The sequence below is a fragment of the Gopherus evgoodei genome, chromosome 2, assembly GCF_007399415.2.
Source record: "Gopherus evgoodei ecotype Sinaloan lineage chromosome 2, rGopEvg1_v1.p, whole genome shotgun sequence".
In the NCBI taxonomy this organism is placed as follows: Eukaryota; Metazoa; Chordata; order Testudines; family Testudinidae; genus Gopherus; species Gopherus evgoodei.
This window is the reverse complement of record NC_044323.1, coordinates 40,721,755-40,740,588: the sequence shown is the minus strand read 5'-3', so window position 1 is coordinate 40,740,588 and position 18,834 is coordinate 40,721,755. Positions and strand designations below refer to the sequence as shown.

General features: G+C 45.7%; 1 protein-coding gene across 3 annotated transcripts in view; it reads right to left on the bottom strand.

Annotated features, from left to right (window-relative positions):
* The window catches only part of RSU1 (Ras suppressor protein 1), a 207,760-nt gene extending 189,339 nt beyond the window's left edge, over nt 1-18,421 (bottom strand). For 2 of the 3 annotated variants that reach the window (XM_030550450.1, XM_030550453.1), the window contains exons 1-2: nt 18,307-18,420; nt 17,900-18,011 (exon numbers count right to left, since the gene is read on the bottom strand). In XM_030550450.1, coding sequence (XP_030406310.1) covers nt 17,900-18,008 — 109 coding nt within the window. In that variant the 5' untranslated portion in view covers nt 18,009-18,011; nt 18,307-18,420. Of the gene's footprint in view, nt 1-17,899; nt 18,012-18,306 lie in introns of all 3 variants that reach the window. The other variant, XM_030550451.1, reaches the window with a different exon arrangement.
* Nucleotides 18,422-18,834: the final 413 nt, after the last annotated feature.

Sequence of the window (18,834 nt, the reverse complement as noted above, 5' to 3'; positions counted from 1 at the left end):
TTTAAAGTCCAAAGGGACCATCATGGTCATCTAGTCTGACTTCTTGTACAGCACAAGTCACAGAACCTCACCCACCCACTCCTGTAATAGGCCCATAACCTCTGCCTGAGTTACTGAAGCTCTCAAATCTTGCGTTAGACTTCAAGTTACAGAGAAATCCACTATTTACTCTAGCTCAAACCAGCAAGTGATCCGTACCCCACAGTGCAGAGGAACAGGAAAAACCACAGGATCTCTGTCAATCAACCTCAGGGAAAATTCCTTCCTGACCCCACACATAGTGGTCAGTTAGACCCTGAGCACATGGGCAAGACTCACCAGCTGGGAAAAAATTCTCTGTAGTAACTCAAAGCCCACCCCCTTTAGTGTCCATCCCTGGCCCCTGAAGGGAGATACAGAAGTTGCACATGGGCCAAGTGTCATTGTAAGCCATCTGATCCTATCATCCTCTCTTTCAGAGGAACTCCACTAGTAACCTTCATTGAGCCTCACAGATCACCTTTCAGCATGATCCATTTGTAGTCTCCTTTAAAGAGTTCCTTATCTTTCAATTCTTGTATTAATCATGTCTCCAATTCTCCATTTTAACTAAGTTTCCCATGTAGAACTGTATCAAACGCTTTACTGAAATCTAGATAGATTACATCTACTGCATTTCCTTTGTCTAGAAAAATCAGTTAAACGCCAGCATAAGAGGTGGTAAGAAAGAAAGATCAGGCTGGTCTGGCACAATCTACCATGTTGTATTTTATCCTAATTACCATTTACCTACACAGCAGAACCTCAGAGTTATGAACACCTGGGAATGGAGGTTGTTCATAACTCTGAAATGTTTGTAACTCTGAACAAAATGTTATGGTTGTTCTTGCAAAAGTTTACAACTGAACATTGATTTAATACAGTTTGAAACTTTACTATGCAAAAGAAAAATCCTGCTTTATTTAATAGTTTATGTTTACTACAGTATTGTACTGTACTTCTTTGGCCTCTGCTGCTGCCTGATTGCAGACTTCTGGTTCTAAATGAGGAGTGTGGTTGACTGGTCATTTTGTAACTCTGGTATTCTACTGTATCTCACTAACCACGCAAAATTTGTTCTAGAACCTTGCACAAAAATGAGGTCAAACTAATCAGATCACTTTTCCCCTCACCCCTTTTTTAAAATAAAGGTACTATATTTGCAATTCTCCAGTCATACGGTACAAGCTTGAGTTTACAGATTCATTAAAAAGGCTATTGGACTTGCAATTTCCGTATACCAGTTCCTTTAATATTCTTGAGGGAGATTATCCAGGCCCGCCAATTTAATTACGCTGTCTAAATTTGGCTTCTACCTCAGATGTGGTAATTTCTCCTTCCGTATTCTTGTTCCCATTAGCCACCCTGCCACTGCCCACAATTCTTCATAACCCTTCTTAAAAACTAAGGCAAAGCATTCATTTAGGTGTTGGATCACAACTAGATTATCTTCAGTGCTCAGTGTTACCACTTCTTTCCTTGTTTTCTTTTTAGATATATGTCTAAAGAACCTTTTACTATTGGTTGCAATTTTCTTTGCAAGGTCTAACTCTGCTTGGCTTTTGGCAGTTCTCACTCTTTCCTTATGCTTTCTGACATCTTTGAGGTAGCTCTCCTTGCTGATCCATCCCTTCCTCTACTCCTTGTAGACTTTCTGCTTTCTTAGTAACCTGTTTGAGGTGCTTGTTTATCCATTTGGGTCTAGCTAGCTCACATACCAATCACAGTTACGCTATGGCAGCATGGACTTCAGTATAGGATAGCTGCCCAGCAAGCCCAAGATGTCAGGTGGGCTTGTACAGCCCCCGATGAAGACTGTACTGCTGCAGATATTCTCCTATAGTACCCACCCCTCCCAGGTTAAAGCTAGTTTAGGTATGTGCCAGCATGCTGCAATCACACACCCTGACTGCAGCACAGACATACCCTACGTGTCTTGTTCAAGGCCAACAGGATGGTTCAGAACAATCAAGCATACAGTTCGCGTCTAACCACATAAAATTATTACTCTTATCCTCATCCATCTTAGCATTTGTCACACACTTGTGTTTCATCTTAAAATCATAACCCCTTTGGGAAGAATATCTTCCTATGTGTTCATATAGCACCTAGCATAACAATTATAGCACCAAAGTAGGACTACCACTGGTTGAAGTATCAATTAGTTTTCTACGCCCTTAGTTTTCTTGCTTATTGTATTCTTAAAGTATCTTTTGGGTTGAAATTTCTCCTTGTTTTCATCCCAGAGGTGAAGAGAAATCTTTCTACTTGCTGTCTGAGGTTCAAGCACTGCATTAAACCAGTGCCTTTTCTTTGAGGAACATCTGTCTTTTCCTTTTAGGCCAAGGAAAAAAATAAATACCGAAAAGCTGTTATTTCCATACTAAGATTGAGATTTAAATTACACAAGAGTCAGGAAATTGAGAATTAAGAGTTCTAACAGCATAACCCTATCAAATTGTGCTTGTTCATTTCTCTAGCTAGGGTCTTTTGATACGCAGCCACAACTCTAGACAGCATAACAGCATTCAGGAAATATTATGACATCGGAAAGGAGCTATTTTTCCATACTGCTCTTCTTGTAAGCCTAAGTGACCAATTATCACGTTAGCTATCCTCTCTTTTCTAAGCAAGCTAGCAAATATCCTCAATGCTACCTTTCAGCTTACAGTAGTCTAGACCTTAGTCAGGGTTCAAAGGCCAGGACAAGGTGCAGAGGCATCATTTATTGCTCTAGTGGATGGTCTTCTCTGGTCCATAGACAAGAACTACACCCATGCTCACCCTCCTGGGCCTCTTTATACCATTATCACCAAGTTCTCCTATCCTGCTTCCAAAAGACGACATGATGAGCAGCCATTTCTCCGTTTATCACAGAGGAGGGTGAAAAATTGTTTTTGTTAACCTCTGAGGATAGGACAAGAAGCAATGGGGTTAAATTGCAGAAAGGGATGTTTAGGTTGGACATCAGGAAAAACTTCCTGTCAAGGTAGTTAAAGCTTTGGAATAAGTTGCCTAGGGAGGCTGTAAAATCTCCATCACTGGAGGTTGAAAAGCATGTTAGGCCTGGCCTACACTACGCGTTTAAACTGATTTTAGCAGCGTTAAACCAATTTAATGCTGTACCCGTCCACAAAACGAGGTCCTTTATATTGCTATAAAGGGCTCTTTAAACCGGTTTCTGTACTCCTCCCCAAAGAGAGGAGTAGTGCTAAAATTGGAATTACCATATCGGATTAGGGTTAGTGTGGCTGCAAATCGATGGTATTGGCCTCCGGGCGATATCCCACAGTGCACCATTGTGACCGCTCTGGACAGCGATCCGAACTCGGATGCACTGGCCAGGTAAACAGGAAAAGCCCCGCGAAATTTTGAATTGCATTTCCTGTTTGCCCAGCGTGGAGCTCTGATCAGCACAGGTGGCGATGCAGTCCCAAATCCAAAAAGAGCTCCAGCATGGACCGTGCGGGAAATACAGGATCTGATCGCTGTATGGGGAGATGAATCTGTTCTATCAGAGCTCCGTTACAGAAGATGAAATGCCAAAGCATTTGAAAAAAATCTCCAGGCTACACACTGCTGCGTGATAAGTGTAACGGAAACCAAAGAATCAAATGGACGCTCATGGAGGGAGGGAGGGGGTATTGAGGACTCCAGCTATCCCACAGTCCCCAGCAGTCTCCGAAAAGTATTTGCATTCTTGGCTGAGCTCCCAATGCCTGTAGGTTCAAACACATTGTTCGGCGTGGTTCAGGGTATAGCTCGTCAATTTACTCCCTCCCCACCCCCCCACATGAAAGAAAAGGGGGAAAAAATCGTTTCTTGACATTTTTTAATGTCTCCCTATGTGTATTGAATGCTGTTGGTAGATGCGATGCCGTAGCAGTAAAGAGCAGTATCCACTCCTCTTCCCTCCCCAGTGGGAAACGGTACAATATGCTTGATAACTGCTGAATACTCCTGGCTGGCCTCAGGTGAGGCCGGCCGGGGGGGGAGGGGGCGCCTGCGTAAAAATATGAATGATTCCTGGTCATTCCCAGTAGATGGTACAGAACTGCTGGTAACCATCCTCATCATAGCAACTAGGGGCTGAGCTTCAATCAGCGCCCTCCCTTTCATATGTAAAGAAAAGATTCTGTACTGCCTGGACTATCATAGCAGCTGGAGGCCGGGCTCCTCTCCCCCACACCGCTTAATGCCCTGCATGGACTATCATAGCAGCTGCCTCCCCCTCATTTTATATCACTAACAAGTCACTGTTTCTTACTCCTGCATTCTTTATAACTTCATGACATAAATGGGGGGGACACTGCCACGGTAGCCCAGGAAGGTTGGGGAGGACGGAAGCAACGGGTGGGGTCGTTGCAGGGGCATCCCCCGTGAATGGCATGTAGCTCATCATTTCTGCGGGATCTGACACGGAGCAGCTGTGCTCTCTGGTTCTCTGATACACTGGTTCTCTAGTACACTTGCCCCATATTCTAGGCATGACTGACTATTTTTAGATACCATAAAGGAGGGATTGACTCGAGGAGTCATTTCAATTTCTGCCTTTGCACCCCCGGCCAACCTCAGCCAGGGGCACCCATGATAGCAGCAGACGGTACAGAACGACTGATAACTGTCTCTGCTATCATGCAAAAGCAACTGAATGCTGCTGTGTAGCGCTGCAGTATCGCCTGTCAGTGGCATCCAGTACACATACTGTGACAGTAAAAAAAAAAGCTAAACGGGCTCCATAGTGGCATCTGCCAGACCAATCCAGGGAAAAAGGGCACGAAATGATTGTCTGCCGTTCCTTTCCTGGAGGAAGGAATGACTGACGACATTTACCCAGAACCACCAGCGACAATGATTTTTGCCCCATCAGGCAGTGGGATCTCAACCCAGAATTCCAAGAGGCGGGGGAGACTGCGGGAACTATGGGATAGCTACAGAATAGCTACCCACAGTGCAATGCTCCAGAAATCAACGCTAGCCTCGGACCATGGACGCACACCACAATTAATGCGGTTAGTGTGGCAGCGTGCACTCGACTTTACACAATCTGTTTTACAAAACTGGTTTATATAAAATCGGAATAATCCCGTAGTGTAGACGTACCCTTAGACAAACACCTGTCAAGTATGGTCTACAGAATACTTAGTCCTGCTTTGAGTGCAGGGAGCTGGAGTAGAAGACCTCTCGAAGTCCCTTCCAGTCCTACACTTCTTTGATTCTAAGCTCATGTGATTGTCCCAATCCACCTGAGAGATCACTGCTGCTTCCTTGACTACAGCCTCCCTTGACAGCTATATTCCACTGGAACTATCAAACCATCAACCAACAGACAAGTTTGAGAGAGAGATTTGTCACAGTAGCTGAGCTGCATGATTGGACTCACTTCAAGCAGCCATGGATCTCCCAGCATTCCGAACTAACTACAAAATTCACTCTTTCAACTTTATTTTCCCTCAGTAACTCCCCATTCCCTCAACTACAGGAACTTAAAACACTCCATCTAGGTTTTATTTCACTAGATTGCTGATGAGAATGTCATGGTTCTTCCTTTACTTGTTGAAGTTTGACACCTACAGCAGAAAGGATTTTTTGCGAGGGGGGGGGCATTTAGGGGGCTCTGATGGTTACCCTGTTACTTATTTCTAAAATGTTCAGATGTCATAGGCCAGATACACAAGACTGAATTTTGTACATTTAAAGTCTCTTTAAACTAAGCTTTGCTGTTATCTCATGTGCCCCTTTATTGATTTATAAAACTGCAGTTATTTCTGCCATTGAAGAGCCTACTGTAATTGAAAACATCCAAGGGGAAGAGCTAAGGTTCAGCATCTAAACATAATGAAACCTCTTTTTTAAGTTACAGCCATACAAGGGGTTGGGGGGGCAGCTAATGCAAAAGGAGAGAGAATGCTCTGCCATGGAGCTCTGGAAAATATTAACATTTATACTGTGCTAGGATCTTAACGCCACAAGCAGAAGTGAAAAGCTCATAAGGTAGGACCTTAAATTGAAAGCAGAGTCATTGCTGAAGGCCATATGGAAGGAATCCCACCTCATCAACAGATGGGGTATTCCTGACATAAGCACTACCTAGAAATAAGTCTTTCAGAGACACTGATTTAAAAGTATCAGAGGGGTAGCGGTGTTTGCTGCTTTTCCAGATCCAGACTAAGCGCCCTGTGGCACCTTATAGACTAACAGACATATTGGAGCATGAGCTTTTGTGTTGCATCCGACGAAGTGGGTATTCACCCACAAAAGCTCATGCTCCAATACATCTGTTAGGGTATGGCTACACTTACATTTGTGCAGCGCTGGGAGTTACAGCTGTGTTCGTACAGCTGTGTAGGGCCAGCGCTGCAGTGTGGCCACACTGACAGCTACCAGCGCTGCAGTGTGGCCACATTTCCAGCTACCAGCGCTGCAGTGTGGCCACATTTCCAGCATTTGCAGTGCTGTTGGGAGTGGTGCATTGTGGGCAGCTATCCCACAGATCACCTCGTCCCATTTTGGCGCTGTGGCTTGTGGGAAGGGGACGGAAGGGTGCTGGTCTTTCCGCTCCCTGTTCCAACGCCCCGTGGTGCTTTGCTACACATTCTGAGCAGTTTGGCGGTATTGTGAGTCTGCAGCGCAATTTCTGTTACAAATGGAGCCCGAGCTGCTGAGGACCTTGCTGATGAATGTTGCCAGCACATCACGCATGGCAGTGGAGCTATTCCTTCAGCTCCAAAGTGACAGCGAGGAGTCAGATGATGATATTGATTCACCTGACGCGCAAGACACTAAATTGCTTGTGGCAGTAACGGACGTGCTCAGCACCGTGGAACGCCAACCTTGGGCTCGGGAAACGAGCAGAGTGGTGGGATCACATCGTCCTGCAAGCCTGGGACGATGAGCAGTGGCTGCAGAACTTTCAGATGAGAAAAGCCACTTTCATGGGACACTGTGCTGAGCTCGCCCCTACCCGACGGCGCAGGGACACAAGATTGAGAGCTGCCCTGCCAGTGGAGAAGCAGGTGGCTATTGCAATCTGGAAGCTGGCAACTCCAGACAGCTACCGATTGGTGGCGAACCAGTTTGGAGTGGGAAAGTCGACCGTTGGAATAGTGTTGATGCAAGTTTGCACGGCCATTAATCGCACCCTGCTAAGAAGAACTGTGACTCTGGGGAACGTGCAGGACATTGTGGATGGCTTTGCACAAATGGGTTTCCCTAACTGTCGAGGGGCAATAGATGGGACGCATATTCCTATTCTGGCACCACTCCACCTGGCATCAGAGTACATTAATCGCAAGGGGTATTTCTCTGTGGTTCTCCAAGCACTTGTGGATCACCGTGGGCATTTCACTGACATTTACTCAGGATGGCCTGGAAAGGTGCATGATGCATGCATCTTTCGAAACAGTGCCCCGTTTAGGAAGCTGATGGCCGGGACTTTTTTCCCAGACCGCAAGATCACAGTAGGGGACTGTGTCAAAATGCCCACTGTGATCCTTGGAGACCCCGCTTACCCCTTAATGCCATAGCTCATGAAACCGTATACAGGGAAGCTTGACAGGAGCAAGGACCAGTTCAGCTACAGGCTGAGCCGGTGCAGAATGACTGTGGAGTGTGCTTTTGGCCATTTAAAGGCGCGCTGGAGGCGTCTCTACAGGAAGCTAGATTTGGGGGAAAGCAGCATCTCCGCTGTTATATCCGCGTGCTGTACCCTCCATAATATTTGTGAAGGAAAGGGTGAAATATTCAGTGAGGAATGGGCCTCCGAGGTTCGACGCCTAGAGGCTGAATTTGCACAGCCAGAGAGCAGGGCTACTAGAGAGGCCCAGCAAAGGGCTTCAAGGATTAGGGATGCCTTAAGGGAGCAATTTGAGGTTGAAAGCCAACAGTAATGTTTGGTGCCTTTGCTGTGCCCGTTTTTCCCTTGGGGTACAGTATTTATCACTTTCTTCAATAATAAAAAGTGTTTTATAAGCCAAGAAATCATTTATTCAAAAGTGCAGTACATAAAAGGGCAGGGGGGTAGGGTGGTGGACTGTACATTCAGAGATTTGAATATGTCCTGCTTGGATTGCTGTTCAATGCCTGCTGCACTTCAGGATTAATATGCTGCATCGTGATGGGGGTCGAGTGCATAGGGTAAGGGCTGTAGTTCAGGGCTGGTAGGTGATCGTACAGGTGTTGGGGGCAGCTGGGGGTGGTAAGAAACAGGCTGCTGGAGAAAGGTGTTTTGTGCAAATACTGAGGAACAAGAGAGAGAGCTTTGGGAGGGGTGGGGGTTACCACGGTACTGATCTGCCTGCATGGCTACGAGAGACTGCATACAGTCAGTTTGGCGACCCAGGAGGCTTATCAGCTGCTTCGTGTTTTTCTTGGTAGCCAATTCCTTTCTCCTGCTTTGTGTTTGCCTCCACTCATGCATTTTCTCTCTCCATTCCTGCATCTTCTTACTCTCTCTGGCGTACTGATTCATAACTGCTTTGATCAAATCTTCTTTTGATTTTCTAGGATTTTTCCTCAAGTTCTGTAACCATCGGGCAAGCGGTGATAGTGCTGGAGTATTCAAGGTCACTTAAAAAAAACAAATAGAAACATTTAATACACAGAGGCTACATTGTTTATTATCACACAGTGAAGGAGTTTGTAGACTTTTTGTAGCATCCTTCCCACATACCTAACATAGCACAGAGAGGCAACGGCAGCGAAGGCATGGCGAGCAATGGGGTGAGTGTTTCTGCCGTGACTTCACCTGGGAAGGGGAACTGCCTGAGGGCTCACTGGGGTTTCTGTGCACTGGGGAAAGCAGAGAGCAGGGACCTGGGGACCTGCACTGGGGAAAGCAGAGAGCAGGGACCTGCACTGAACACTATCCCTACATTCTGAACAGGATTTTCTACTGCCAGATATATCACTGCTGTGTGTTACCTGGCAAGAGAGGGAGGATCTTCTACAGCAATGTGGATTCCACCCTGGTCCCTATGCAGCTTGCCTGTGTGCAGCAATGGTCCCCCCCACCCCTCGCGGCACAGTGGCGCGGACGAGTTAGCCTGACCGGGATAAGGACCACGGTGGCTCTCCCTATAAACTTGCGCAAGCACATTGCCCATGCTCTGGCTGCAACTTTTCAAGAGATTACCAAGGCTGATTACAGAGACGTGATAGACCAAATCAATTCCACATTTAGGCATGCATGCAGGCAGCCATAACCCCCACCCTCCTCTCCCAAAATATTTCCATCCTAAAAATAAAATCTGCTTACCGGGAACACGCTCCTCTGCTTCTTCTTCACCAACAAGTTCCAGCTGCTGCGACTGGCTAGCCTCCTCCTGGCTTGAGAAGAGCTCCTGGCTGCATGCCTCCTGGGACTCCGGGGTGTCTCCCTCCACCCCAGCAGCCTCACTCTCGGCTTCCTCTACATCCTCCCCCACTTCTCCCTGCTCTGAACTCTCCATTGTGCTCCTCGGATTGGCAGTGGGGTCACACCCAAGTATGGCATCCAGCTCCTTGTAAAAACAGCAGGTCGTGGGGGCAGCTCCTGAGCGGCGATTTCCCTCACAGGCTTTGCAATAGGCACTGCGCAGCTCCTTCACTTTTACCCCGCACTGCAACGCGTCCTGTTCATGGCCCCTTAGCAGCAAGGACTTTGATATCTGCCCATAAGTATCATAATTTCTACGGCTGGAGCGCAGCTGTGATTGCACAGCTTCCTCACCCCAAAAACTGATGAGGTCCTGCAGCTCAGAAGTGTTCCATGCTGGGGCTTGTTTGGGGCATGGTCACTGATTGATTGATTGATTGCACTCCACACCTGGCTGAGCAAACAGGAAGGGGATTTTTCAAATTCCCGGGGCATTTAAAGGGCGGGTCACCTGAGCCCAGGGCAGTGGAGTGTGAAACGATGAGCAGAGTGGCTGAAAAGTTATGCTGGGATACCTCGTAATACCCTGGAGGCCAATAAAAGCGCTGTTGGTGTCCACACTTGATGACCAGCGCTGCATCACCAGCGCTGGAATCGCTACACCGGAGGCAGACCAGGTGTACAGCCAGCGCTGCAACCAGAGAGTTGCAGTGCTGGCTGTGCTTTGCGAGTGTGGACACAGAGTGAGTTGCAGCGTTGTAACCCCATCACCAGCGCTGCAACTCTCCAGTGTAGCCATGGCCTTAGTCTACAAGGTGCCACAGGACTCTTTGCTGCTTTTGCTGATTTAAAAGACATTGTTGACTTGCAATAACTGTGGATAAAATATTAGTTATAATGGAAATCTGCCAAGTTCGCAGAATGCAAACATAGGGAACCAAATACCTATGTTAGAGGCTGAATCGGGCCCCCTTGCATTGAAACTGCAGGCTTGGGAGAGAGTCATAACACTAACACTTGCAAGAACCATTTTTCTACCCAACAAGCAGTCTCACCTCCTCACCAACCTCAAACACACACACACACACACACACACACCCCACCCCCAGGGGGGCAGGAAGAGCATACTGAAGCTGTGCCCATTATGCCTCAGCTCCAGATATCCTGAAAAAAGTCAATTTTTTATTCCACCCTTCCAGACTTCCTTTCCCCTTCATTCTTAGTTTCACACAGCAGGTTAATTTAGATAACAGTTAACAGCTAACTCTGAAGAAAAAGTGCCTTTCCTTTAAAAAAAGGAAATTAGCAGGCAAACTCCACACAGAGCTGTGTGGAGCCAAGATAAAATATTGCTGGTCCAAATACCACCAACATGAAGGAAGTAACTAAGGAAGACATCACTGGCATTATAAGAATGCCACTACATTGCCAAAGATTCTCAGTGACCCTTGGAAGATATCTTATTGTTATAATATCACAACACCATTCAATTTGAATCTGTCACTATACTACATTAGACAGGACAACTATGCCAAAGCAACTATGTGAAATCCCTGTGAGAAGATATAACATGAACAAAATAAGAGAGAGAATCTTAATAGCACACAGCAGCATTGTAACTGGCAGAAATTAACATTTAAGAGTAAAACAAGTTACAGTCAAAATGGTTTTTATCTGGCCCTTCACCATCCAGAAAGCACTATAAACCAGCATTTCTGATCTTCATTGCAATTCCAGTTTATAGTCCGGTTGGTGTGGGGCCCGCAGGGGGTTGGGGTGCAAGGTGCCAGATTTGGGAGGTGTTCACCTCAGGCAGCTCCCCCCACACAGTGGCCTATCCCAGTGGCTCCTAGGCAGAGGTGCAGTCGTCAGCTCTGCACACTGCCTCCGCCCACAGGTGCCAACCCCTCAGCTCTCATTGGCTGCAGTTCCCAGTCAATGGGAGCTGTGGAGCTAGTGCTTGGGGGGTGGGAGGGGTGCAGTGCACAGAGTCGCCTGCCACACCTCTGCCTAGGAGCAGCCAGGAGGAGCTGCCACTTGCGGGGAGCAACCCGAGGTGAACACACACACCCCCGGATCCGGGCACCCCACCCTCCTCCCATGCCCCAACCTGCACCCAAACTCCCTGCCAGAGCCGAGACCATGCCCTGCACCCCCTCCCATGTCCCAATCCCACACTCCCCTTACACCCAAGCTCCATCCCTCTTAGTTAATGTGCATTTTTCACTTACTAGTACCTCCCAACCCCCCTCCCCCTCCCAACATGCCAGAGAAAACTTTTACTGTATCAACATTGCTGACCTTTCTTTTGACACCAGCATCCTCTCCTGATGTCAGTGGTGCCCCTCTGCTGAGTCAGCAGAGGTCCAGAGCCAAGCAGCCTGCTTCTCAATGCATGAGAAGTCAGTAACATGGAATCTGGGTATATGTGAAGTAAAACTTATTTTATTTACACATATAATGCAGTACTGGAACCAAGATGCTCAGACAGCACACAAGAAATCCCTTGATTGAGGAGACTGCCCACCACCACTGACCAGTTTTCAAGAATTGACACCACTTAGAGACCAAAGTCTCCTGCTACAATGACACAGCTACACAAAACAAAACACCACTGCATGGCTTCCCAAGACTTAATGTTTGCAACACTATCTTAACCACATGACAACACCCGCCATAATGTTTTATACGTTGAAATACTGTATATGCTATTTACTTCAAACCATAGTTATGTAGCAACCAAAGAATACTTATTTTTGGCAAAAATAGTTTAACATATTACAACTCAGGATTTTTAATTAATAGATGGCAATTATTTTCTTACCACAAGATTTATTTTTTTGGGTGCTGACACAACAATAAGGAGAGACTTCAAAGTTAAGTTTTTTCAGGTGACCTGTGTACTAGCAATTACTACCATCCAGATGACACAATGGGTGCTGAAGCATGACAGCTGAGTAGTAATCTGCCTAAGTATAAACCAATAAATAACTTAAATTTCCTTCACATTAAGTAATTATGGTTTTTGATTACATGAACAATTATATTATCTAAAGAGAACTCAGAGAAGAGCAATCTCTGCATAATATCACATTGTGAAAAAGAGTTCCTGTTCCATCGTACTTAAATTAATTACACTAGAACCTCTGAGTTACCAACACCAGAATTACAAACTGACCAGTCAACCAAAGACCTCATCTGGAACAGGAAGTACACAATCAGGCAGCAGCAGAGACAAAAACAAAACAAAACAAAAACGCTAATAGACCACAACTGTGTTAAAAGTAAACTACAAAAAAAAACAACAGCATTTTTCTTCTGCATAGCAATGTTTCAAAGTTGTATTAATGTTCAGTTGTAAACATTCGAAAGTACAACCATAATGTTTTGTTCAGAGTTAGAGTTACAAACAACCTCCTTTCCAAAGATGTTAACTCTGAGGCTCTACTGCAGTGGTCCCCAACGCAGTGCCTGCGGGTGCAATGGCACCTGCCAGGGCATCTATGTGCACCTGCGTACTGGCTGGCAGACAAGCATCGACTGAAATGCCGCTGAAAAGCGGCATCACCAAGAGGCGCCGCTGCTGAAATGCCACTGATTTTCAGCGGCGACACCTCTTGACGTTGCTGCTTCTCAGCAGAATTTCAGCGGAAACTTTTCCACCGGCTACAGTCGTCCAGTGCCCGCCACCCAGAAAAGGTTGGAAACCACTGCTCTACTGTATGAAATAATTAACACTCAGGTTTACAGTTTGTCTCAGAGTACAGATCTTGAATCCTCAACAGAACTTCAGTTGCTTCAGGTTCCTTTGCTTCAAGCTGGAACTATTACTAATTTATCTTTGATTTTGAAAAAACATTGTAAGAGAAAATTAAGAAAAAGGTCTGAGTGGATCACAATCTTTTTTCACTTCTCTAATCCTTAGATTTAATCTCATGTTGCCATGAGAAAAATCCAATACCTGGTATTCATTTCTTGGGGCAGATAAGTATTCCTGTTCCCAAGCACAACTGGAACCTTTATTAAAGGTCTAATTTAATAAATGCCAACAATTGCATTTTAGGTCTGTTTTGGTCTCATCCAGGATACTTATAAGGTATTACGCATTTCAGTGTAAATTTGCAAAGAAAGATTTTATACTAGATTAATAAATGCACTTAGATTTCCCAGCCCAAGAAAGCAAAAAACTTTATCAAGAGTATACAGTTAATGTATAAAAAGTTATCTACAGCATAATTTGATTAAAGCTCCACATGCCTGCCCATTGGCACAACATGCTGCCATGGATAGCTACCACACGGAATTACAAACAGATTTCACATTTGTCTGCAGTCCATGGGATTAAGACTGGTCTCCTAGATGGAATTTTCTTTTCTTATTTTGTCCAAACATGAGTCTGAGCTAGAACACGTGTAAGAGAAAGAATGTAACTGGTCTCCTGAATATGTGAGTATGAGATGCATAAAACTGCAGTAAGTCACACAACTAGTGTAGCAGCTTAGGAGACAAAGTCCATGGATACCACAGTTGTGTGTTAAGTGATTTAAGAATTTAAGTTTAACACAGTTCCATACTGTTTTAATTTTTTTGAAGAACTGAAGTTAAGGGGAATATCTTATTCCAATGGGTAATCAGATTTCATTAGTATTGAAATATTAAATTTATTGTATGTCTGTCAGATATGAAAATTCAAAGTTTCCAACTCTTTAGCTGGCATATATCAGCATATAAAAGAGAAACTATTTTATAATTTATTTACACAGATCTAGGCCAGACAGTGCCTCTCAATTCTAGAGAATTATGTATTATTTGGAATAGAACTTCTGTCCTTTTTCCTCTTCTAGTGTAATAGTTGACCCCCTTTTGTTTCATCTTATTTCTGTATGATTTCATACACACGTGTGTAGATCACACATTATTGTTGACACAGCCTCCAGCACGATTAAAGTATTTGAGGATTTTAAAAGCATGTAAGGCTAGTCTACACCACAAACTTAAGTTAGCTTAACATAGCTCAGCGCTATGAAAAACTTCACCCTGTGAGACAAAGTTAAGCCAACCTGAGCCCCAGGGTAGACACTGCTAAATCGATGGAAGAACTCTTCCATTAACCTAGCTAATGCATCTTGAAGAGATGCATTTACTACAGCAATGGAAGAACCCCTTCCACCACTGTAATAAGCATCTACATTACAGCAGTGCAGCTGCAGCATTTCTAGTGCACACATATGCTTAATATTGTCTTTACTCTGCTCCCATTGATTTCAATGATAAAAAGCCTGTTGACAGGGTGGCAGAGTTATTACTACTTCAGCAACCACTGAATTTCTTACTTCTAGGAGTCTTAATTCTCAACCTTACTATTGCTTTAAACAGGATTTTGCTACCATTACCTATGCTAGGTGTTACAGGAAGCACTGCTGACAATTCAGTAAATTACTGAGTACTTAATGGACCACAGCAGTAGGGAGTAACATGTTGGAGATGCCAGGCCAAACTCAGCCCTGGCATAAACAAGATCAATTTAATAAACTCTCATGCTAGAATTTAATATGCATTTTAGATTAAATGTAAAGCCAAGGTCCTGATCACCAGCAATCACAAAAGAGCCATGGAACCATTCCTAGGAGCATTTACCTGGGTGGCTGAGGCAAACTACAACTCATTGTAATATTAATCTTAAAAATCAATGTTAACTAGAAGTGTTTGATTATTTCCTAGCAGTAGTCCTACAACTAAAGGCAGGTGGGCAAAACACTCTATGGTGCCCCTCTTCCCCCCCCCCCCCCCCCACAGTCAACTGGGATTCATCCATGCAAATCCATTTGTAGAATCACAGGTCTGTTTGCTACTATTGATATTTGGTTAACACTGAGTGTTACAGGTTATTTTTCATTAATATGGTAGTCCATAGTACAAAGTTTAGCAATACCCTTTTAATTAGACCAATGCAACAGAAAAATTCATATACAGAAATGTGACTTTATGGAACATAGCAATGAGAAATCATAAGCAATTCACTTATTATATTAGCAGTAATTTTAAGTAACACAGAAAATCATGATCATTTTTACATTGCAGTTTAGCCAACTGATGAGTTCATAAAGTTATGAGATGTACAATCAGGCCCTATGTCAACTAGCCCCCTGAAATCAATGGACTCACGTGAGCAGAGGCTGGCTCCTGTAAATAAGGGTTTACAAAGCTATTTTGATCCTGATTCAGTGACTAACAAAAGATATTAGTCGTTCTCATTGAAATCAACAGTTCCATTGGAACTTCTCCAAACTGAAATCAGCAGTACTACACATACACATTTATGAACCCGACTAAACTGGAGCTTTATCTTTAATTGTGTGTTTAGACAGTGATGCTCTGAAGGAGAGAGAAAAATAAGAAACTAAACTACTACTCTGTTCCCAACAGGTTCAGAGCACCTATAGCTTCTATCAAAGTTGATGGGAGTCAAAAGTGTAGATGCTTAGCATTTCGCAGATTCAAAGCTGCTGAGTGTATTTCAGAAATTAAAAATAAGTTTTTGACTTAATAAAGGGAGCAGGAAGAACCAACTCAAGATGTGGCTTTTGTAAAAACAGTCTTTTACAAGATCTGCAAGTGTCAAGCAGCCCAAATGTCAGGTTTGGACTATATTCAGTAGTTTCAAATTCAGAGAAGCATTTTCTAGTCTGAAAACATTGTTCATCTGGGTGAATACCCCATATTAGTGTGCCCATTAAACATAGAGTTTGGATATATTTCAAATTCTGTTTTACCTGAAACTGTAAGGTAGAGTTTGGTTAGCAGGAAAATGGATAAAAAAGTAAACAAAATTTCCATGAAATTTTCTGAAACTAAGCTCTGATTCCTTAAAAGAGCAAAGAATCTTGTGGCACCTTATAGACTAACAGAAGTTTTGGAGCATGAGCTTTCATGGGTGAATACCCACTTTGTCGGATGCATGTAGTGGAAATTGATTCCTTGCTTACCTCTGCCTAAAAACAACAGGAATATTTACATTAATTTGGAACTGTGCCAGTATGGTCCTGTGGGCAGGACACTGAACTAGGACTCGGGAGACACAAGTTCTACTCCTGGTTCTGCCTATGGCCTGCTGTGACCTTGCACAAGTCCTATCACCTTGTCCACACTGAGGGTACGTCCAGACTACCTGTCGGATCGGTGGGTAGTGATCGATCTATCGGGGATCAATATATCGTGTCTCATCTAGACACGATGTATCGATCCCCAAACACAATCCTGTCGACTCCGGAACTCCACCAGGCCAAGCAGCAGAAGCGGAGCTGACGGAGGAGCCACGGCTGTCAATCCCGTGCTGTGAGGAAGGGAGGTAAGTCAAAATAAGATACGCAATTTCAGCTATGGGAATAGCCTAGCTGAAGTTGCATATCTTACATCGGCCCCCTCCCCCTGTGTAGACCAGGCCTTACAGAGTCACCCTGTAATGCTTAGTGAAGATGACACCTACACTGCCAGGAGAAGCTCTAACTACACCAGGGTTTAGGTCAGCATAACTACATCATTCAAGGATGTGGATTTTCCACATGCCTGAGCAACCTAATTATACTAACATATGTATGTAGTTTAGACCAAACCTCAGGCTATGTGTATACTACAAATTACTACCTACGTTGCTCAGAGATGTGAATAATCCACATCCCTGAGCAATGTAAGTTATACTGACTTAAGCACCAGTACACACAGTCAACCTGTGGAACTCTTTGCCAGAGGATGTTGTGAAGGCCAAGACTATGATAGGGTTAAAAAAAGAGCTAGATAAATTCATGGAGGATAGGTCAATCAATGGCTAATAGCCAAGATGGGCACGGACGGTGTCCTTGGCCTTTGTTTGCCAGAAGCTGGGAATGAGTGAAAGGAAATAGATCACTTGATGATTACCTGTTCATTCCCCCTGGGGCACCTGGGTTTGGCCACTGTGAGAAGACATGATACTGGGCTAGATGGACCTCTGGTCTGACCCAGTATGGCCATTCTTATGACAGCACTATATCAGTGGGAGATCTCCTGCTGCCATAGCCACCATCTCTGTGCAGGCAGGAGTTATTAAGCAAATGGGAGAGAGCTCTCCCATTTGGCTTAGAGCATTTTCACCAGAAGCTCAGTCTATACTGATCACAATTAAGCACCAGTCAACTGATATACCTTAGTGTTACCGTAATAAAAATAGCCAGATATATTTATAAATAGTGTTTGGAACCCAACTTGTGCAAGCGCTGAGGAAATGAAATGGACTGAGAGCTACAATGAAACTGACAACTTATTTTCAGTGTCCAAGCTGAAATGTAACAGTCTGAACAGCAAAAGGCCAAGTTCATCCTAACAGAGACAGATAAGGAAGTTGTTTGAATGTTCTTCCTACGGAAAGGGCCTCTTTAAAAGCCAGCCTCCTGCCTCTATCACAGATTTCAGTGACTGCTGGTGGCTGGGAGGGAGAAAACACGTCGGATCAGCGACTGGGGTCCCGGCGGAAACCCTGGAGATACCTACACAAGCCAGAGACGTCCAGCATGTTAGAGATGCCCCGGTCACACATGTCCACCTCGGGCTGGTTCTTCTCCCTACTCTCCTCCACGATCTTCTTCAGGGACTTGGACATGGCCTGGGTCAAAACACAAACCAAGCTGGAAGTCAAGGGGGGGCAGAGGGAGCAGAGACACGCCGAGTTCCGACGCCCAGGGTGCCCCAGCTCCGGGCTGCAGATCTGACCTCAGCCAAGGCAGCGTGTTCGGCCGGGGAGCGGGGATAACCACCCCCCCCCCCCAGCTGCCAGCGCCCGGGGCAGCGGTTAGACCCTACCCAGGGCGGCCCGGCGCGGCAGCGGAGCGGGACCCCCGTGGCCTGAGGGTCGCCAGACCAGAAGGCGGAGCCGCTCCGCGACCCCCGAGACCACTCACCGGTGGGTGCTGCGGGCGGGGCCAAGCGGCACGAGCAGGAGAACGCGAGGCTGACAGGGACACTCACTGCACGGGACACGCCCTGCTAACATACCGCCCACTCCCCCGCCCCCAAGCGCACGCTCCGCGCACGCAGGCGCACTAGCCGCCGGTTGGCCGGGGCAGCGGAAAGCGCTCAGCCCCAAATAAGGCGAATCGCTCCGGGGCCCTCTCCAGCCCCACTTGGAATGTGCAGCTCCCGGCTGGCCAATCAGGGCCGGGCATCCCGCCAGCCAGCCAATGGCCGGGCCCGGGGTATGAGCTGAATGAGGTCTGCTGTGTGGCCGCGGGAAGGGAGTTTCCCGATCTCTTTGGCGCGCGGTCAGTGCTGGGAGGGCGAGAGGGAAGGAGCCGCTGCAAGGCTCCACCTCTCGCCATCTGCCCCCAGTGCAGCAATGGGGCGTCGGGGGCAACGAGAGGGGAGGAGGGGTAAAGTCGGATCTGAGGCCTGCTCCCTAGCTGGAGCCCTGTGGCAAGCTGCGCCTCCCT